Source organism: Camarhynchus parvulus, chromosome 3, assembly GCF_901933205.1.
Source record: "Camarhynchus parvulus chromosome 3, STF_HiC, whole genome shotgun sequence".
Taxonomy (NCBI): Eukaryota; Metazoa; Chordata; class Aves; order Passeriformes; family Thraupidae; genus Camarhynchus; species Camarhynchus parvulus.
This window is the reverse complement of record NC_044573.1, coordinates 106,845,220-106,867,950: the sequence shown is the minus strand read 5'-3', so window position 1 is coordinate 106,867,950 and position 22,731 is coordinate 106,845,220. Positions and strand designations below refer to the sequence as shown.

Here is a 22,731-nt window from a genome sequence, read left to right as displayed (position 1 = left end):
AATTTTTCTCCCTCTATACCTTTTCCATCTCTGCATGCTGTAGACTACGATTGAAAGTAAATCTGATGCCAAACACCTACAAACTTCATCCTTCATGTTTTTAACTATCAAGAAAAGGAAACTGCAACATTTGAAACAGGTTAAGAGTTGTTTAGTAAGTCTTCCAGTCTATATGATGACAGTTTGGAAATTCAGTTTGAATTACTATTGTGTTGAATGACTGTCCATGAAGGAATAGATGGCATTATTCCCACACCGAGTAAGCTCTCTTTCTTAGCAAGTATTTAAGTGTTGATTATAAAGAACAGTGATGAAGGAAGAAGAAAATAACTACTGAAGTACTACTACTACTACACATCTTTCCCCAGAAGATATCTGGAATTCATCATTCTTACACAGATATAACCAGAGTAATCTGCATGATTTGTAAACCCTTCTGCACAAGTTAACTAGAAGTAGGGAACATTTTGGTTTTTAAAATGAACTAACACTTCCACAGCTTGGATATTGATAAAACAGGGATCTAAATGCAGGTGTGATTTAGCTTTCTCACAATGGCCTTAATAATCATCACATAACAGATGTGTAGATGTGGCATTAGGGATATAATTGAATGATGAACTTTGTAGTGCTGGTTGGACTTGATGATCTCAAAAGTCTTTTCTAATCTAAAGGATTCTATGGTTCTAAGTTATTCCCTTGTTTCCCTTTGTATTTAACTCTTGGTAAACAGATCCTTGATGCCTTTGTTCCAACAGAGCTTGTCTAGTTGTTGCCATTACAAAAGTCTACACTCCAGAAGGAAACCAAGCCCTTTGGCAACCACGAAGTTTTCGCACCACAGTTCAGGCTAGTTCTTTAATTGGTTAGATACCTTACACACCCTCTAGGGATTAAAAAATCAGCTTCACAGGCATAACATACACAATTTCAACTTGGTATTTTTAATATCAGTAAGAAATGTTGCTTAATAATGTGGTAATGTTTACTTAATGATTCACATTGCCTTAATTACACTGTAACAAGCTGTCGTGATTCCATTGTGCATTACTGCATAACATCTTCTTAGAACAGATTATTACTTCTGCAAAAGACAATTAACTGCAGAAATTAGTTTCTTGACCATCCCCACAGCTGTCTTGCTCTAGCTGAGTAGCAAGACCCAGGCTATGAAAAAGAAGCAGATTTCTGATGCTGAAAGACATCACTGTCATGCCTCTCTACTTCTTCTAGTTGAATCACTGGGAATTGTACTTGTTTTTCAAACCATTTGGCTACAGTGAGAAGCTGCTTTTCCTGGAATGAACGTCCAATGAACTGAAGCCCAACTGGCAAGCCTCTCTCTGAAAGAGCTGTAGGAACACTTATGGCTGGCAGTCCTGGAAGAAAAAAAAATACACATGCAAAGACTTACTATAAACCTTAGAGTAATTTCTGTATCAATTTTAAGAGAACCAGAAAAAAAGTTAGAGAAAAAAGACTAGCTAAAATAATTCGATTCAACAAAGTGAATGCTAGATGATCACAAGAAATTAATTAGAGAGATTTCTGTCTCTGGAACAGATTCATCTTACCTGCAGCCCACACTCAGCTCCAAGGTACCCTACTTAAAAATCTGGTCTTACATTTCTAAGCATTTAATAAAACTGTCCTTAGACCCTGTTATCACTGTAAGACTTAGGACATGGGAGTGAAATATCTTGATTCTAAAGAGAAGGTTAAATGGCTTAAGGGACTGGACTTTTAAAATGATGAGGCAGGGGAAAATGTAGGTTGAGTTCCTGCCCCTACTCACCTGCCATGTTTGCAGCCTGTGTCAGGATGTCATCTTGAGCACTGCGGGTCCTGTTGTCTTCTTGGATGAATTCTGTGTAAGGCACTGCATCGCTCAGAGTGGTGGGAGTGAGTAAAATATCAACACCACTCCTGAAAACCTTCACAAAGTCGTTGGCAATGAGACGTCTCACTTTCTGTGCCTTGACAAAGTACTTCTCATAGTTCCTAGAAAGGAATAGGGACATGAAGGCCTGACACTTTAATTCCCAAAATACAGAACTTCATTTCTTAGTTACTGTGGAAAAGACAAGCCCAGTAATCCTTTTGGATAAAATTTTGACTGACACTGGAAGCTTAGTCACCACACGTGTTTATGCTCTCATAGCAGAGGAGCTGCCAGAGAAAGAAGAGATGAGAACATATAGCTGAAGGAAGGTGAAGGGAAAACAAAACCCTATCTTACAATAATTAACTAAAAATCAAAACAACACTTTTATGACCATTTGGAAACTAAACTATGTGTTGAATTTCACAGAACCATGGAAAATGCTGAGTTGGAAGGGACCATCAAGATAATGGAGTCCAACTCCTGGCCCTGTGCAGGACACCCCAAGAACCACACAATGTGCCTGAGAGCACAACTCAGACTGGCTTGGTGCTGTGACCACTCCCCTGGGGAGTAAGTTCCAGTGCTCAACCACGCTCTGGATGAAAAGCTCTATCTAACCTAATTTCACTGTAGGGCAGCACAGCAAAGTCCAGAAAATACAGAACTACACAGGTCTGAAAAATAGGAATTAACCATTTAGGATTCAATCCAGCAAGATACTTGAAGCAAATGAAAAAGTCCCATCATCTGTGGACGACTCCAAATGGATTTAAAATGATGTGGTAGTAGTATACTTCTCTGTAGAAGACCTTATCTTTACCCATTTTTCCCCCTCATGTAAACATGTGATCTATGGATTTCTGTCTTTACACAACTCTGAAGCAGAAACACATTAGTCAACTTTATGTCTATCATTCCTTTTAACCACATATGCAGAACTGGTAAATATAGAATCTTAAATTAATAGAAGTTCAGTTTCAAAAGTAACTGTCATCTAAACCCTCAGCTATTTGGGAAAGAAAAAAAAAGTAAAGTGAAAGAAAAATTGAGTGGTGTATTATCAACTGCTACATGCCAGAGTGTTTACAGAAAAAACAACTACAACTGCCTAAATCCCAATTTGTTAGAGTAATCTAAAGATTCCAAGAAACAGCAATGAAAATGGTTATAATCAATAAACAGGTTCAAGTTTGTAAGTTATACAATGGGAATTAGATCTTTTTCTACAATCACTTCAGAAATCCACCTAGCTGTTAATTTCAGAAAGTCCCTAAGTGCCACATCTATATATCTTTTAAATATCTCCAGGGATGGGGAGTTCACCACTTCCCTTAACAGCCTGTTCCAACACTTGACAACCCTTACAGAGAAGACATTTTTCCTAGTATCCGATGTAAACCTCACAGGGTACTATATAAGGCTGTTCCCTCACATGTTACCTGGGAGAAGACACTGTCTCCCACCTCACCACAACCTCTTTTCAGGTAGCTGTAGTGAGAGTGATAAGGTCTCTCCTTTTTTCCAGGCTAAACGTCCCCATCTCCCCCAGCCACTCCTTGTAAGCCTTGTGCTCCAGACCCTTCACCAGCTCTGCTGTCCTTCTCTGGACACACTCTGGCACCTCAATGTCCTCCTTGTTGTGAGTGGCCCAAAAGTGAACACAGGATTTGAGGCGTGGCCTCACCAACGCTGAGTACAAGGGGACAATCCCTGTCCTGGTCCTGCTGTCCACACTGTTGCTGAGATTCCATTGGCCTTCTTGGCCACCTGGGCACAGCTGGCTCATGTTCAGCTGCTGTTGACCAGCACCCCCAGGTCCTTTTTCCCCCTGTGTGGTTTTCCAGCCCCTCTGCCCCAGCCTTAAGTGCTGCCTGGGGTTGTTGTGACCTCACAGCATTGGCCCCAGCCCAGACTGTCCAGATTCCTCTGCAGAGCCTTCCTGTCCTCCTGCAGATCAACACTACCACTCCAGCTGGAGCAGTCTACAAACTTGCTCAGGGAGGACTCGATCCCCTTGTCCATGCCATCTCTAAAGATGTTGAACAGAACTTCCCAAACAATCAACTAGTCATTTTAAAACTTTGAAAAGCAAGATAAAAATAAGCTGTAAAAGGCAACATTTGCAAGAGACACAGATGGGTTTTCTCTACTACTTATTCTAAGAATGCTTTCTGAACCCTGCACTCTGTTCTTCAAAAGTAATTTACTGTGGAACAGGAACACAACTCTCCTGTTCCATCTGGGTGGAAGCTAATTGTGTATTCCTTCACAGAAGAGTTTACTATGTGAATTTTAAAGCAGCCTCAGGAAAGCTGATCTGGACAGCTGTAAGCAGAGAGAGCACACTTGGCAGGAATATCGGCATTCCATAAAAGCTGGTTGTTACAGACTGACTGACAACATTCCTGTCTGAGAAGTCACATCTGATGAATACTCTTGCTGACAGAGCTCTTTCAAAGCAAGTGCACTACAGAGACTAATTACATGCCTAATATTTTTGTTAGTATCCGAACAAATTCAGACAAAGAGAAACAGCACATTTACTAACATAAATTAGGACTGCTGGATAAGGATTGGAAACTAAAAACGTAAAATTGATCCATGTACTAGCTTCTCTACATGAGCTGGATAAAACCCTGACTTCTGTAAGGACTTCAGTCCAATACTTCTGCCAATGCTTCTCTTTCCCTGTACACTGAGACAGAGAGCTGCAGTTAATTTAATTGCTATGTGTCTGGCTTTCTCTAGAAGATCTTGCTAAAATGTACCAGCAGTTTTTCTATGCAGTTTTAATGAAATTAACAGCTACAGAACTTCTAACACTAAGACAGTAAAGACTTCAGTATGATTTCAATGTCATACCATAGGGTAGATTTCTGCCTAATTTAACTGATGATGCCAATAATGCTCTGGTAGGGGAAAAAATCACTAAATTGTTCTACTTATTTAATTTAGGACACTCACTGGTAAGACTGGGAAAACATTTTTGTTCATTATAAACAGGCATTATAGACCTAAAGCAATAATAAAAATACAAACAGCTACTAGTGTAAGAGCAATTTCTTCCTCATGTCATGATAAGCAATTAATCACCATTTGCTCAAAACTTCATTAACCTGGAAAAGCTGAATTTCAAGAAGTTCTGCTTACTGTTTCAACAAGAAGTAGTTTCCTGACAGAATCCTCCCTCTTACGACATCATTGAAGCCTTCTCTCCGTGTTGCAGCATACATACTTTCGGTGGAATCTTTCATGTCAGAACGATGTCCTGGAAAGAAAAGGCATTCTGGGTGTTCATACTTCTTGTAATCCTTAAGATTTAATAATGTCACAGTAGTACAATAGGTCACTGTTTGCTGCAGCCTGACATGCTACTACTCTGGAAAAACAACAAAACACATAGTTTTATTATGGAAATACTAAACTAGATTTTGAGCCCAGACACTGATATGCCTAGTAGTGAAATATATTATGTATTTATTTACACATTTTTATCTGCACAAGGTTTCTTACTATATTCCATCTTGGAGAAATAATATCAAGCATCCAACCATGAAAAAAAAATCTACAAAAACTAACACTTTTACATGGCGTCCAGCAATGTTTCTACTGTCTGAGAAAAAGGTTTTTTCAAAGGCCTTACCATATTCCAGTCCATCAAACCTGGCCATATTTGATGCCACTTCTGCTGTGCACAGCACATGATAGCAGACAATTGAGTAAGGAGTGTGTGGTAGGCTCACTTCAACCACTTTAGCACCTGCATTCTTAAACAGGTCAGCAGCTTTTGACCAGAGAGCCAGAATTTCACTAGACAGCCCTGGTGCATGATATTCCTTAGAGGAAAAACAAGAATGGGAGTTATTTTACATACTGGTTTACTTCTAATAGCAACTAAAACACAAATACTCCTTGCTAAAAATACATTGAAACCATTATTATCTCACCCCTATATGATTTAAAGTACCAATAAAAACTTTTTGCATCTATTAAATCCTATACAATCAAGGGGTATTAAATTAACAGGATTGAATCTTCTTAAGAGTATTATATTCATCTCAGCAGAATCAACATATGTATCACAGATCATGGAATTTCAGCAGTTTCTTCTGAAAGAGTAATTGCCCAGCTATTCCCTTATTTATCTATCAGGACTATACTGTACTGCTCTGCAGTAACAGGTACAAATTCTTCAGGTCTAAATCCTAAAACCAGGGCTGTTAGCCCCTGTTGTTAACGCTCACAATGTTATCAGTGGCAACTGGCACACCATGGTGAAACAAATAAAACCTACAATCAAGGGTTTGGGAGAAGACTTAGATTAGCTACTTTCCTATTTCACAGACAAATTATAGATATTATATTAAAATTCCCTGTTTTTGAAGATACTTGCTTTAGTTCTAAACCATAATATCAGGGTCATAATACTGTCTGACTTCTGAGTAGCTATGACCCATGTTTAATGTATGCATGTATCTGTTTAGAATAACCTGTAGCAGTAGAAAAAACTGTCCAAAGGACAGGAAAAATTAACCAACATCACAATTTTAGATTTATCAAGATTTAAACAGTATGCAGCTGATCAATTTTCTAGGCACGTAATTTTCCATTTCACAGATTGTGAATAATTGGTCAGTGGACATCTCTGCTTACCAAATTAAAACTTTTGGTATGCCTGTTCTAGCTTAGGTTCCAATACAGAGAATACAATTAATAAATGTTATTTACATTGTCTCTTTGAAGGCAGAGCCTTTATTAAATTAAAAATAGGCTGAAGTCCCAAACTTTGTTCCTAAATTTCAAACAAACATGATTGAATTGCATACATCAGATGCCAAATTACAGACATCTTTCAGTTCTTATTAGGACTCTGCAAATCACAGCTCCTTGTGCCATTCAATTGCCTTTAAAATTCTGCTCAATATTAACACATTGGCCTTTAGGCAAGGATCCCAAAGCTCTGCACAAACCAGTACCAAGCTCACTGCATGGGAAGGCTCCAAGAGCAACTTGCTTGAGGTTACAGAGTAGACTAAGGAAAGAGCAACAGAGAGAACCAAGACAGTGCTTCCCCCGACAATGACAACATGTTTTAGGTGATGCATTACTGTATGCTTACTCCTAATTGCCTGGACAGGCAACAGAGCAAACACATACTGTTCTTTTCCATGAGCTGCTTTCACTGTCTTCGCTGTTTCAAATCATGGGAGACTGGGAGGTGGTGCGCAAGACACAAATATTTTTTGTTATGCGTCTTTTATTTGTTCTTCCTGTCCATAACTGTTAACAGGATTTAAATGTTACCTTTGGAATTCCAATTGAAAGCTTGCTGACATCAGTCAAATTAGGTAGTTCAAATGGCTTGAAGTCATCCTGAATTGTGGTAGAGTCCTTAGGATCATGTCCAGCAAGTGAACCTGAAATAAGACATGACATGTCCAAGAAAACATACATTAGTTAGTCAGGATTCAGTCTGTTTTGAGGAAATGTTGTAAACAAAGATGTATGACAGAGTAATACCTAACAAAACTGCAGCATCATCCACAGATCTGGTTAGGATTCCTGGCACATCCATGGAGTTCACTAGAGGAATGAGACCATGGCGAGAGATCAGTCCATATGTTGGCTTTAAACCTACAACACCACAGTGAGCAGCAGGGTTTCGGGTAGATCCTCCTGTGTCTGACCCTAAGGCTCTATGGTTTCAAAAGGATCATCATTAGTAAGATAATTCAGAACATTTCCAAATCATAAGAATGTGTGGCTTTGAGATGCATGGATTTAAAACTGTAAATCCTTCCAGACCAGAAGTCATAATCACACAGCCTAAATTCCAGTCTGTTCTCTATGTCTATTTTTCATTTGTTCTCTGATTTTTCCTAGGGTCTCTGAATTTGCCATTGGGAGAGTCCAGTTCTCTTCACAAAGCAGAGGCAGATAGGTAGAATTCAGACCATCTGAAAATGGCCCCAAATATCTTCTTCTGCCTTCCTTGTTCCAATACTGTGGACTCCAACTGATACATCTCATGTGATTTAGGGAACAGTTTTCAACGCTGATATCTTTTTTATTGCGTAGCCAATGCACCATGAATCAGCATTTTCCAGGATAAAAAGGAAGAATGACATTTATTGCCCCTAACAAGAGGGCATACTTTGGAAAGATGTTTTTCCTGTTTCCAAATCTACAATGATTGATCAGAACTCCCAGTTTACAGTAGCTTAGGTACAATTAAAACACAGCATATTATTATTATTATGCTGAATTCCTCTTTTCCTTATCCACAAGTGAAACCTTGTTCTTTCTAAATTGAAACTTTTATTTCAAAAATTGTATTGAAATGAAACATGCTGTTCTCTTGTTTTTAATAAACTTAACTCAAGCAGCATTAAAAAGATAAAGCAGTTTTCATTCAAATCTTTGCCAAAACCAATTTAAACTCCAGAAATAGGTATAATTTTTATTGAAGTGAGTATATGACTTTTCCCATAGCCATTTGTTTATGAGATGGCTGAACCAATTCAACTGACTTTCCCGAAGTGGAATTTTTTCCAAAGTATTTGTGTTGATGTAAAACACCCTCAATTTTATAGCATTTTTGGACATCCAAATCTCAAACTGAAAATGTAAAGACTGGCAGCATTCCTAGTGCTTGAAAGACACTAATAGGATGGATATACAATAGGTTATATGCAATAAAATAGCTGGACAAAAAAATCTCCCTGATCTGACAATGTGCTGAGCAGTGCAAAATGGGAGCCCAGCAACATAAGAAAAGGTGCCAGACCCTCTCAGGATCAGCCCATTCTGGCTCAGGATGAGAATCAGCAGTCCTTGGGAATGGCTGCACTGAGTTCAATTTCAACAGTATTAAAATGTTGAGTAGGTTACATCCCAGTAAAGGGCAAGGATATGAAGAGATACATAAAACTTAAAAAAGTAATTTAAAGAGTTGTAATCAACATTAGCAAAAATATTTTAACAACAAAATATATGCTTGTAATGTAGTCTGTGGGCAAATACATATAAAGTAACTAAAGAGCATTTTTAAACACCTTCCAATTAAGAGCAGAATTGAAATAATATTCTATAAAACATGTTCCAACATGTAGCTCTAAAAATTGCATAAAATACAAGGTGTAAAGGTTTGTGATCAGTTTTAACAGTCAGATGGAGAAGATAGTATAGACAACTGACCTGCTAAACAGTGTGTTGATATTCCATGCAGTTAGTAATTACTATTTAAAAAAAAAAGTCCAGTTTGTTCAAATTTCTTTAGGAAAAAACTCCAACAACCATAAACACACACTTGCCTAAAAAAATACCCCAACACTAAAACTGTTTTCTAAGTTAAAAACACAGAAGGCTGTAAGTATCTATGTAGTAAGTACTCTGTACTCTTTTGTTAAATAAGAGATTTGAAAGGTTTTAGGTCCCAAATCTCATGTACTATTACATAACTATGCTATAAAAACAAAGGAGCAGAGGAAAGATTATTATACTGCTACAAATTGAGGGATCTCTTAATTTGCTGAATTACATTTTCAGTGTGTATTTGTGTAATGCAATTAGGGAGGAAGAGGATGCGTCACAAACCTCGTAAGACTTCTTAAGAGATTATGTGGGAATAAGAATAAAACTGTCACTCCCTTACTGCCATCAAAATTTTATATATATTTCACAAAGTGTAAAGTGGTCATATGACTGAATAATGCCTGAAATGAGTAAGTCTAAATTTGCCTGCATGGATTAATTCTGGCTTCATGATATGCCACGAGTAACCTAGGGATGCTGAAATAAATTTTTGCAAGCCAGTGCCAATAACCCTTCTATTTCTTACTAGCTTATGAGAAAATTATAAAATTAAAATATTCCAACATATTTTGAGACATTTAGGGAAAGACAATTTTAAAAGCCTCTTACGCAAAACATGTGAAAGACGACACAGCAGCCGCGCTGCCTCCTGAGCTCCCTCCTGTTATTACCCAGTTTGACTCTTCATCTTCAGAATGGGATTTTGGGACAGACTTTTCCTTGTACTGTTTTGAATAACTCCAGGGATTTCTGACTGGTCCAAATACTCCATCCGTGCTCCCAGAACTAAGATAGTCATACAGGACAAATACAGACAGAAGTGACAAATTACACACTTGTATTCCTCAATTTAATTTTTTTAATCCAATTCCTCATCATCCTTGCAAATTCAATTTCAACACAAGAAGATTGGTGTACGTAAATCATTAAGCAGTCGACTTCTACAACATTACATACAACTGTAAAATTCATAGCTGTTCATCAGTTTCTAACACAGAACCTGAACTTGTACCTTTTTCTAACTTCTGCTACTGCCACTGAAATGAACAGAGTCACAAAGACACAAAACTGACTTAAGCTATGTAAAAGTACAGGAGCACATCTCTTTCAAAACCAAGGTATTCTGTTTTTCCAGCCCTGCCTTTGATGCAAGATCACTGTTGTGAGGAAAAACATACTGCTAGAGGTGGAGACAAAGCTCCACAATACCAGGAACATGCATTTCTCTGAAATGCCACACTATTATTCACCCTGTAGCCCTCTGCAGAGGCCACAGTTCACTGGTTCAGAATGCCAGACTGGCTTCTCAGAAACCAGTTTCAGTCAGCTTGTGTCACCTAGGTGTGAGCTGACACCTGAAGCAGGGGCAGGGCATACTTTCCTCCTTCCTCAGGCCCTCTACCCACGCTCCCCTGACTGCAAGGTGCCAGTGTTACCAGCTATATCATCAGACAGAACAGGCAGCTGACAGCAGTGGAAAACAAACCTTATGAGACATCACTGCTTTAGAGCTGGACCTGCTCCCTGATCAAGAGATCACACAAACACACACACCAGAATGAGAAACTAGTATTGGGATAAGCTCTTTAGGAGAATCCTGTGCTTTAACAAACTTAGACCAGTTGTAATACTGCATTATCAGGTTTTTCCCAAGCTTTTTGCTGCTCTTCCTCTGAGGAATAACTTTTTTACATAAAAATTACTTTATTCAAAACAATATTGTCCAAGCACTTCCACCCCATCCATGTGAATTTCCAATCAAACCTTGGACTCTGGTTTTCAGTATAATAAAATCAAAATACAGCGTTTACTGGTTTTCACAGGTAACTAAATCCCAGAGATTTCCTTCCAAACCTAGCAGTAATTCCCATCCCTAACAGCCCGATGCCATTCTCTGCTACAGCTTGGCTGTCTTCACTGATTTGCAGAAGAAACAATTTGTAGGAGAATTTTTCAATGTGCTCCTGAGAAAAAGTCACCACCAATAGCTCAGGCAACTTAAAAGCCTTGCTCTCGATTAGCCTGTGTGCAGCAAATCAGGGAGCACCCATACAAATTACCCCAGTGGCCGACTGGCAGAGGCAGTGGCTGCCACTGGGGGCACGATAACAATTACCTAAGGGCAAAAAGCCATCAGTAAGGAGAGAGGAAAAGGCAGCAATTAACTGCGTTGTAACCAATTCTATTAACACATTACTGAATCTACAAGAAGGCCACTTGTCCTTGGCCTTCTGCAGAAGCTGGACTGCTTCCTGCCTCTCAAGCACATTTGAACACTATGTTCACAAAACTCAGCGTCTGTATCATTTACACAACACTACAAACGCTCAGGCAGAAGTTCATGCCGCTCTGTGTACCCTTCCAGCAAGTATTCATTGCTGTCTCACCTCACAGAAACAGGAGTTAAGGATTACAGGTAGATTGGAACAGATGGTATGTATGTTATTTCATGTAAAATCAACACATTAAAAATAATAAACATCACTCACCCCATTGCAAATTCATCTAGGTTTGTTTTACCTAAAAGCACAGCTCCCTGATCCAGTAACTTCTGAACTACTGTAGCATTGTAAGGAGAAATATAACCTGAAAACAATCAGAATAATTAAGAGCAACTGGTGAGATACAAGTTATTTTTACAAGTAGCTACTCTGAACATTTTGATGCTGTCATTAGCATCAGACTTTACATAAAGATGAGAACTGCGACAGTGACATGAGACCTCAAGTGGTAACCAATTCACTTCATGAATGATAACAGGGGCTTCTTCACTGCCACTTCCATCAGGAACAAGGACATCACTCCTAATACTCTTTGCAATCAATCACAACAGGTCTGAGAATGTGCTTTAAGGAAAAGCATCTCAGGTAATATAACAACTTTTGCAACAGAGAAGTCATATTTTGTTTCTTCTGCTATTAAAAAAAACCACAATCAAATCAGAGGTCTGTTAATTTACTTCTACTATCTTCCACAAGGATTAATATAAAGTTTAACTTTGTGCAGAATAAAACAGATATAAGAAATGTTTCCAACTTTTGCTTTTACTATAAAAACACTGTAATGCCTCAAAAACGTTCATGAACTGTTAATAGAAACAATGACTTTAGGAAATTTTAAAAAATGCCTTAAAGTAATTATAAATGTGATTGTATGTTGGGATTGTAAACATTTACTTTTCTTACAGCCATATGAAAAAACTATTTAAGTCACCAATTATGAACAGAACAACAAAACAGGACTGTCTTTGGATTTCACTAGGTATGAAACAGAAGGTAGAACAGTACTGACTGTCCTCCTCTAGACCTAAAAGCACTGTGAAGGAAAATGTGAATTTTCCTTGGAACCGGTTTATTGTAGTATATAGGTTTTTATTATAACTGTTGTTAAATGCATACAATTATAAAGAGATAACATGCTTAGAAGAAGAAAAAAATCCATCTGTAATACCAGATGAACTTGGCTAGTGAAACTGGATAAATGTATTTCCTCAAATGACACACACTCATTTTTTAAAAATACTTGGATTTCTGGAAGACTCCAGTCCATACACTCTCCAAAGAGCAAAAGATCTGAATTTACTTTAAAAGCTGTACTGTACCTTTCAGCATGTTTGATGCACATGTTGTCTCAATGCCAGCTGTATTAAAGTTGTCTTTTACAGCAATAGGAATTCCATCTAGAATGCCCAGTGGTTGACCTGCATTACAAATGATTGCAAAACAACAGAAATTAAAGCAAAATGTGCTCTATATACATAATGTTGTCATCAATTACTGTTTATTTTACATGTCCCTCTGGGTGGTTTTTGAAAGCAAGATTGCTTTCCACTTGGCATTTGATGGTTGTCTGTTCCATTTTCAAGAACCACCTTCCATTCCAACTCAAGCATTGAGCACTCTGCCCAAACCAGACCTCCTGTCTAAGCCCTCCACCTGCTTTCATCCAGGCTGGCTATCCCAGAGGAGTGCATTCCAATGTCACCACACAGTGCTTATTTCAGCCATAGGTGCAACTAAATACACCCTATCACTAGGCTGGGAGCCATAAACACTGCCTACCTGGCATACACAGTAGATTAATTACTGAAGCAGAGAAAATGCTTCTCAAGTAATCGATTATCACCATCAAAAAAACCCTGAACCAACAAACACCACAAAAAAACCCCAACTCAAAACCTAAATGGCCTACATCAGGAAGCAAAACAACCTGGCTGACAATTTATTGAGCTGTCAGAGGACAGCAAGTGTCACACATGAAGGAAAACATGTATTCTATTAGGTGAAAATTTACCTTTCCTGCCTTTCTTTAAACACAAATGAAAATGAGGATGGCTATCTTCTAAATGTTGCAGATAACAGGACTGAAAGCTGTTCTGTTCTCCAATTCCTAACTGCAATTAATAAAGCTGCATTATTTTAATTTGCTTTCTTAATTAAAAACTCGATAGGTTGTGCTAGCTGTTTGCCTATCCCAGTCTGGAGGCCTGAGAATGACCACTGCATTTGCCTATTCATGGCACCTGTTGGCTACATATTCCAAATGAACTGCTGAGGGAAAAAAGCAGCTGACACCAAGTACTAACACTGTCCAAGAGGCACAGAGCCTATTTAACCTGCAATGCCCCGTTTGGTCCAGGTTTTCCCTCTGTTTTTTGGCCTAAATACTCTCCTGAGTGCCAAGTGTACACCCACAGAAACCACAAGTGTGAGCTTCATCCCCCAAGATTCAAACAAGCCAAGACACCCCCTTTAAAAAGCAAAGGTGCTTCGTCTAACACAGACAGCTCCTCCTCAGCCGCTTTTTAAGGACTGACGTTGCTTACAAACCAACATACCTCTTTTATATCTTTCCTCTGATTCTTCAGCCTGCTTCAAAGCGGTCTCTTCCGCTACGGTGATGTATGCATTCAGAAACTTGGTGTTTTTGATGAGGGCCAGGCATCGCTGGCAGAGCTCCGTGGGAGCGACTCGTCCTTCCTTCAACGCCGCCGACACCTGAGAGCGCAGCCCGCCGTTCAGGGCAGCCGGGTGCCAGAGGCCGCGCCGGGGCGGAATGGGAAGGAAGCGCCATCCCCGCTGAGGGAAGGAGCGCACGGGAAGCGCTCTCCCGGCTCGCCCCGAGAAAAGGGGACGCGAGGGGACCCCGGTCACCTTGCGAACCCGCCTCGTTCCTCGGCATCCCCGGCAGGCGGACAGACCCCACTCACCTGTCGGAGAGAGGCGCGCAGCATGATTCTCCCTGTCCGTCGCCACCTCCTCACGCCCGCCGAGCGACCCCTACCCGTCCCCGGCGCGGCGGCCGCACGCCGCCATCTTGCCGCAATACCCCGCGGCACCATTGGCAGGGCGGCCAAGAAGGCGGCCGCCCATTGGCTGCGGGGCCCGCCCGGCTGAGCGCTGTGGGGCGAAGGAGCGCCCCGGCCCGATCCTTGGCCCGATCCTTATCCCGATCCTTATCCCTGTCCTGATCCCGATCGTGAACCTGGGTCCCGGCCCGGCCTGGCTGCCCCGGCCATGCTGTCGTGGGGAGCGGCGGGCGGGCGGGCGCTGCGCTGGGCGAACGGGCGGGTACCGGCCCGCGGGTTCCGCGCCTCTCCGCGGGCGCGGATCGCCATGCCCAGCTGGGTCATAGACCGTTACGGCAGCAACGAGGTGCTGCGCTTCACCAGGGAGATGATGTTCCCCATCATACACTTCCCGAACGAGGTCATCATTAAGGTTCACGCTGCGAGCCTGAACCCCATCGACCTCAGCATGAGAAGTAAGTGCCGAGCCCGAGCAGCCGCGGCCGGGCTGCCGGGATGGCAGGGGCTGTGCTGGGGCTGCGGTTCCGGCGGCCCGAGCGGTGCCAGGGCACCGGCCTGGCCCGGCAGTGACCAGGGCACCGGCCTGGCCCGGCAGCGTCCAGGGCTGCTTCAACACACGTGTTTCCTCGAGCCCTGTGGAAAATCTCCGCCTCTTGGAAACTCACTTTTTTCAGGTTCTCAGGGAAGAGCGATACAAAAAGCCACTGACGAGAGTGTGCGTGTGTGTGTTGCGAGGGTGAACTTTCAGTTGAGTGATTGTGGCGCAACTCTCTTGACCGAGATACGCCCGGTCAAGGAGCAGCATTCCCCCTAAGTGATGCTAGATTTTCCCATCTCCTTGAGGTGAATGGGGCTGGAGGTCCAAATTGCTGCCAAGTCGGCTTGCACGACCTAAGGCAAACCGTGGTGTTCATTGCCATGCCCATCCTAAATTGGCATCTGGAGGCGGGCTGTCATCCCGCCCGAGAAATCTGGCTCTTTCACTGCCCGGCTCTTTGTATTTGACACATTTAACTAGGTTTTCTTCCCCAGTTTCTGGGTTTGAAACATGAGAAGGAAGTTGTGGTAGTGTACCACAAGGTAGAATACCTTGTATTTCCTGTGTGGAAATGTTTGCATATTGAATCAGATTCAATAGAACAAGCAAATATATCTGCAGGAAGCCCTCTGACCCTGCTGTAATCTGTGCTTTGGGTCTCTAATAAATGAATTTTTAAAAAAATCTTTGAATATAGTTGGAGGTTTAGTGATGGGACATTTCCTATCTGAGGATTCCTGCTAAGACACTTTCTGCCATGATAGGGCCCCTAGGTGGACTTTTCCAAACACTTGAGTAGGTATACGTGCCCAAATGCAGACTCTTTTTAGGCTGAGCACTGTTATTAGATGGGTAATTCTGAGACTTCACCGCATTTGTCTGTTGCTTACTAAATAGAAGTCCAGGTTACTCGTCTTAGGTGATATGCCTTATTATTTTTTACACTTGCTCTTTATCTCTAAAATCTGTAAAAGTGTGAAATATTGCAGATTTTTTGCATGCTTCAGTTATAACAGAAACGAGGCACATTATGGATAGCCAGTGCTTTCTAATTGGAATTACACAGTTAATAAATGAGCACTCGCTGTGGTATGTTGTGGTTGATTCCGTGTTTTGCAGGTGGTTATGGTGCAACTGCATTGAACATGAAGCGGGATCCCCTGAAACTCAAAGCGGGCGAGACTGAATTTCCTCTAACGCTTGGTCGAGATGTCTCTGGTGTGGTTATGGAATGTGGACTGGGTGTGTCTTATTTCAAACCTGGAGATGAGGTGATACCACCAATCTCTTATTTTATTTCTTTTTTCCAAAATGTACACTTAAAATATACTATGAGATGTTCAGCATTCATTCTCCTCATAATTATTTTTTTTAATGCTGTTGCACTCTTAATAAGGCCTGTCTGGCAGTAAATTCCTAGAATACTTTCTTCCCTTCATTTTTTTCTGTGAAAAACATGGTCTCATGGTCTTTCAGAGACTTACTTCTGCAAGTTAATGTCCCTTCTGGGTTTTAGTTTTTGGACCGTTGCAGCAGTAGCAAGAGTGGAATTTTTTGTTTATAAGTGCACACTCAAAGTGCCACTTTGTTTTTAATTGAAGGTAGAATTCTAACAAGAAGGGATTTGTTTTTATTTTTCTTGAGTTACTTGGAGTAGGAACTTTGGCTGAACCCAAAAAGCGCTTCATGGGTGCCCAGACAAAAACTCATACTGTTTGCTTTCACCTTCACCAGTTGCTTTCACATTTCATCAGTTTTAGCATAGCAAATCCTGATTCTGCACCATCCTCACCCCTCTAATCTGGGCTTTTCTGGCATGGGAGTAGTTTGGGGGGAGATGAAAAATTATGTCTTATACAGAATGCAATGGTACAATTTATTCACATAGCCCTCCAGTCCTTCATTTAGTCGATAGTTGGTTTTGTGATTTTTTTTTGGTGTAAAATAAGCTAAATCTAGTTTCTGATAAACAGTGAAGACATTCTGTGAATTAGAATAAAGATTTCTTTAATGAGGAAAACTTCTGTGTTCATGCAATTGTGTGCAAAGCTACAAAAATTGATAGTTGTTTTCTGTTTGGTTTTAGGTGTGGGCAGCAATTCCCCCATGGAAACAAGGCACTCTGTCAGAGTTCGTGGTAGCTAGTGGAAACGAGGTAAACTTCCAAAACTCTGGCTAACAAAACCTCAAAGTTGTAAAGATTGGCATTTTTCTTCTTCAGTATCTAAGTAACTTTATTTCTTAGTGCTTGGATTGATTTGTACTCCAGCTTGTTTTGAAGATGGCTGAAAGTATGCAATACACAATCTGCAATTCCGTGAAGCTTTTTAAAATATTTCGGTGTCACATAGGAGCTGCTGTGTTACTTAATTATGGTTTTGTTTCAGGTATCTTTTAAGCCAAAGTGTCTCAGTCACACAGAAGCTGCTGCCCTACCATATGTTGGTCTCACTGCATGGTCTGCACTTAACCAAGTGGGAGGACTGAACCAAAGTAATTGTAGTGGGAAAAGGTAAGTAAACAGTTCTGGTGCTAAAACTAAAGTTCTTCATTTTTACATTGATGAGCTGCTTGTAAGACACGTCCAGCAGCAATAAAGACTGTTACACCATGACATTGATAAAGATCAGCTGTCTGAGGATGATGGATTCTGTCTACACAGCTGCTGAGAGAGGCTTCTTTAGAGGAGGGCTCAGATGAGGTCCCTGTATAGAGGTAAAAAATGCCCAGAGAAGTTGTGGATGCCCATACATCCACAAGTGGAAATACTTAAGGCCAGGTTGGGTGGAGCTCTGGATAACCTGCCCCAGTGAAGGGTGTCCCTGTGCTCAGCAGGACAGTTAGAAGTAGATGATCTTTGAGGTCCCATCCAACCCAGGCTGTTCTATGATTCCAATCCAATGTATATCTAATGTATGGGCTGTATAGAGAATTTGAGGATGTTATCTCCAGGAATTTGTAGGGACTTTGCCTTTCTGCCTGTTAAGACAGCTAGCCAAATGTAATATCCTCTCAGTTGTACTGGCAGCTCACAAAAAACCCTCTCAAGGACAGAGATGTGGTTCACTCACTTCCTGCGTGCGTGGGCCATTTGGAACAGACTGGTTTTCCAGCTTTTTAGAGAAAAATGAGCAGGTGACTGAGTCTTATTTGACCTGCAGGCCAGAACTTTGATGAGGTCAGGAATGCAGACAAGAAAAGGAGAACGTACAAGGCGAGCAGCCAGTCAAATAGAAAAATTGACTTTGTTTATCAGGCTGTTGATCTGACAATGGCAGATGAGGAAAAATGCAGTGAAAGGTTGGAGCAAATACCATTTTTCTTCTGATAATTGAAATTTTCAGTTATTTTGACCTTTGGATGTTTGAGTAAATAGATAGCAAGATCTTCAGAATGGAAATTAGGGCAAAAGTAAAACTATGGGAGTTGGAAAACAGTAGTTAAAATTACTGCACTGCATCACAGGTTTAGGTCATGAAGTAATTACTTCATGGCAGCAGAAGTCTTGGATGCCTGACCTCTAATAATCTTGGCTGATACTTCGTAATGCAACACATTGCAAAGGACACTAGATTGATTAAAATTCTTCACCCACATCTCTAGAAGACAATAGAGTGAGTGGTCATTCATGTGTCACAGTGAGATTCATAACGAAAATATTAAGTAATTGTTTTTTCTAAAGATAAACGATGTTTTGAGAAGATGAAATGGTAAAATTTAAAGGAGTTTCAAAAAGACATCATTGAAATTAACTTCCAGCTAGTAATAAAATTCTAGATAAGATCACCTTACTTTTTAATTTTCAGTATTTAGAGTTTTTATTATCTTAACTTTCATATGTAAATGGAATTAACCTAAAGATGGACTGATAGGCTAGCCTTATTTAAATTCTCTTTCCAATCTTCAGGTAAGTGTTTAGACTGTTGACAGTAAAATTGAAACTGCATTTGTAATGTGTCTTTACATTTAATATTTACTTTCATGTTCCAAATAAATTTTTAATTACTCTGTCAGCAAAAACCCATTTTAATGTACTTTAAAAATATTATATTTCCTGTCTATAAATTTTGAACTGTAAAACCAGCAGCGAAAGACTTATGTGATGGTAGCTTTTTTCCTCCTGAAATAGTACTTGTAGGAAAATGTTTAAAATGTATTGAAGAGGCTATGCAAAATTATATTCCATTAATTCTCAGGGCAATAATTTAAAAATGCAACAGTTTATACAGTGTTTCCTAATTTCTTTAGATCATGTGTTTGGTAAGAAATTACCTACATGTGTGATTTTGTGTCAGTCTTTTTATCTCCTGTAGTTGTAGATAAATAGCTACGTAGACGGGTGTACATGCGCACAAAATGTCTTCTTTGGCAGAGCAGCTTTATTCCTTGATGAAAGCTCCTTCACTGGTGCTTTAGTGCAATGTTAGGACATTTTAAAAGCAGTGTGATTTTTCTATTGGTGTGTACTGTTCTCTTTGCCTCTTTTGAGGCGTTAGCGTGGGCTAACCAGAAACACTTGCTGTTAGTCCAGTGTCTGGCTGTGCATTGATCTGGCAGATTAGATGCTCCATCTGCACATACTTTCACAGGTTATGTTCTCACAAGTTTCCTGAAGTGTGCTCTCATTGTTTGTGAACCCTCCTGCAATTCCAGTCATTTTTCCATAGCCTTTATTCTATACCACTCTAATTAACGTCCATATTCTTGTACCAGCTTAAATGTTCTTACTGTCCTAAATGTTCAAAATGACTGTGTTGTGTTGAAGTTCTCTGTGGCTACCTTCTCATATGTGCCACTGACCTGTTTCAGTAGAAAGTTTTCATATTCAGTAAATATGCTTGTTCAACACTAGCTATTCAATATCTTGCTTTCTGTATTCACAAAATGCATGACAGAAACAAACCTGACAGTTTGAGAAGTTATTCAAAGTGCTTACATTGCTTTTAAATAGAAGTCTTTATGTAAATACAGAGGCAATATCTTAGACTTTCATGTGTGCTGGGCCGAGATGCTGGATTCTGTTAATATAAGCTACTAAACATAGACTCCTGGTTATATGGTTACAGTGAAAATTTGAATGGTTTAATACCCCAAGGAAATATTTTTTCAATGTCTGTGTATTATTTCATCATTTTATCTGTTGAGAAGTACAAATTGAGTGTAGGTTGTAAAACTTCTTGATAGGGTAAACACTACTTGATCCAGGAATAAATTTCTTGAGGACATTTTGTTGGCACGATCAAATGAAATATAATTTTATATCTAAGTAAAGTTAATCTATTTTGTCAATAGATACATTAACTTTACAACTGTATAAAATTGCTGCATTTATTCAATTGTTATCTTGCATGTAACTCAGCCACTGAAAATTTTTAATTGTTTATAATCTGGAGAAAATATTAGTCCTTGATCTGTACGCCCACTCCCCACCCTCTATGTGTCTGTGTGTTCTGGTGGGAGGCACACACAGCTGAAACAGGTCCTGCCTCTCTGATGCTCGTTTCTGACCACACCATAGCTCCAAGCAGGGCCTGGGGAGATGGGCTAAACTTTCAAATCTCATGGTGTGCTTACTTGGAGAGATCTGCTCCCCGTGATCATTTGAACTGCTGAACCCCATGGGGGGCTTGGTGAATGTTGTGCCTCTGTCAGAAGGGAGGAAAGCCTGGGCTACAAATGTTGTTTTTGTTCTTTTGAAAGAATTGGTTCTCGTCTGTCCAGGTCAGATGATTTGTTAATTTGGTCCCTGGTGCAAATACTTTTATATAGTTTACTGCTGAGCTCATCCTTGCAGTGAAAATAGGTAGTTTCTATGATATGTTTTCTCCTGGCTCTGTTTTCCTGAGGCAGTGCAAACAAAACTGTTCCTGCTTTGGCACTTGCCACCATCTGTCATTCAGTACTGTCCTAACAGGTGCTGCACCTTCAAACACCACCCCTCTTGTGTGTCTTGCTGTTGTCAGTGCTGCTGGGCTGCTGCACATGGATCTCCTGTGCAGATGCAGTTTGGCTCAGAAATGAAGAGCTTTCTTGAAGTCACGATGTATGGAGAGAGTTTTAATAATTGGAAGGTGTGGTAGAAAATCACCCATGTAACATAAGATCAAACTGAATCTCAAAAGTATTTCTACCTGAAGGAATCCTGAAGGGCTTTTATTGAAGGAGAAAGAAAAAAAGTCCTAGCCAAGCTGCTCCCCAAACTGAAAATGTTACTTAAATCCTTTGAGCAAATTGTACATTTTAAGATGGCAGCTTTCCCCCAGATATGTAATAGAAGAAATGCCCTTTAACTAAGGAGTGAAATTGTAGAGGCGGTTTGAAAAGGTTTTTTTGAAAGGATTTAATTGTGACTGTCCTTTTTAAGGATAAAGATGGGTTTAACCCAATATCTTGAGTGTAGGATCCTGGAGCCTTTTCGAGTATACTCAAGTCGAAATATGCATGTTGCTCCAGGCATCTGTTGTTAGAAGCCTGGTTCTGAGGATAAGTACATTTTGGCAGATTTAAAAGCTGCAGGCTTTGTGGTATTGTGGTTTCATATTCTTATTCTGAATTTTGCAGCTTGGATCAGTGAAATGGGAGGGAACAGAATCTGATCACTTACAAAAGGAGCATTTTAAAATGGATAGTGTGACCAAAGCCAAGTCTCTTAGGCTACTTCAAAGAACTTTTGTAAACTGAGACTCCAGATTGTATAGTACAGTTTTGTACTGTAAAAAGCAATTTACTTCAACATCTTTTACTGTGAGATTTAAAACAGGAATTTCACCAGCTTCTGAAGATTCTGAGATTTTTCTGGCAAACAGAAGTTCTGAGAAACAGGATGTTCCCCAATCCTGTGCCAGGACTTCATCTTGGATCTTCTTTTTGTCCTAGAATTAGTAAATGGATCCAAAGACAAAGCACTGTTTGCAACTTGAGCTGCAAGGTTTTCTTACTAATTCACTTTCTGATGTTTAGTTATTTAATAAAATATTTGGATGAAATTTTTGAACAGCGATTAGGCTTCTAGCAGTAAGGTCCTCACACAAGTTAACTTGTATTAATTTTTTTTTTGAAATTTAGGGTTATCAGTTAAAATGAACTCTCAGTTGCTAATAATTTGGCAATATACTCTTTCATTTTCTTGCTTGTGTGCCAGTTCCCACAAGCTGGCATTTACAGGGTCTTGTTGAGATGTACTGGAAGGAACTAGAAAAATGCTACTGCTTTTTTTTTCTAAAGAAAAATACACCCATCTTAATTTAATAAAAATTAAACTTGTTAGTGGTGAGGGTACTTACTTGTATTTTTGTCTTTTAGATAAACATTATGCAATATGGGAAAATTATGTTCCATATGTTCTGCAGCTCACAGTCTCCTTAAATAATGTGATACTAAACTCTTTTTCTCTTAGATAAGACCGATTTTTGTAAAATGCTGATGAATTGGATTTTTTTCTTTAGGAGATGTGACAGTGGAGTCTGGGAAACAGGAAGAGCTCTTGATTGATTTTGTCCCAAATTAAACAGTTATGTTTGGTAAAGTGAGGACAGGTACAGGGGTTTTGAGTGATAGAAGTGCTACTACCTGACAGCTTCACTGCCTGCATTTAGAAGAAAGCACCTGTGAGGAAGTCTCTTTGGCTGTGCTGAGCTAATGCTTTTGGCACAGGATACATGATCAGTGATGTTAAGTCACATTTTT

The 22,731-nt window shown here is 39.9% G+C and overlaps 2 protein-coding genes across 3 annotated transcripts in view; one reads left to right on the top strand and one right to left on the bottom strand.

The window, feature by feature from the left end:
- Positions 1–437: 437 nt before the first annotated feature.
- Positions 438–15,137, bottom strand: QRSL1 (glutaminyl-tRNA amidotransferase subunit QRSL1). The gene is made up of 11 exons (XM_030945624.1): positions 14,409–15,137; positions 14,037–14,196; positions 12,801–12,899; positions 11,689–11,785; positions 9,809–9,985; positions 7,406–7,581; positions 7,190–7,302; positions 5,529–5,721; positions 5,036–5,153; positions 1,796–2,001; positions 438–1,379 (listed from the first exon to the last, which is right to left on the bottom strand). The coding sequence occupies exons 1-11, from the start codon at positions 14,538–14,540 to the stop codon at positions 1,168–1,170; spliced, it is 1,683 nt and encodes a 560-aa protein (XP_030801484.1). The 5' UTR covers positions 14,541–15,137; the 3' UTR covers positions 438–1,167.
- RTN4IP1 (reticulon 4 interacting protein 1) overlaps positions 14,528–22,731 on the top strand; it is a 24,382-nt gene continuing 16,178 nt past the window's right edge. For both annotated transcript variants that reach the window (XR_004060601.1, XM_030945625.1), the window contains exons 1-4: positions 14,528–14,962; positions 16,165–16,316; positions 17,132–17,200; positions 17,433–17,557. Coding sequence is in view for 1 of the 2 variants with exons in the window: in XM_030945625.1 (XP_030801485.1) it covers positions 14,716–14,962; positions 16,165–16,316; positions 17,132–17,200; positions 17,433–17,557 (593 nt within the window). In the remaining variant the exon portion in view is untranslated. The remainder of the gene's footprint in view (positions 14,963–16,164; positions 16,317–17,131; positions 17,201–17,432; positions 17,558–22,731) is intronic.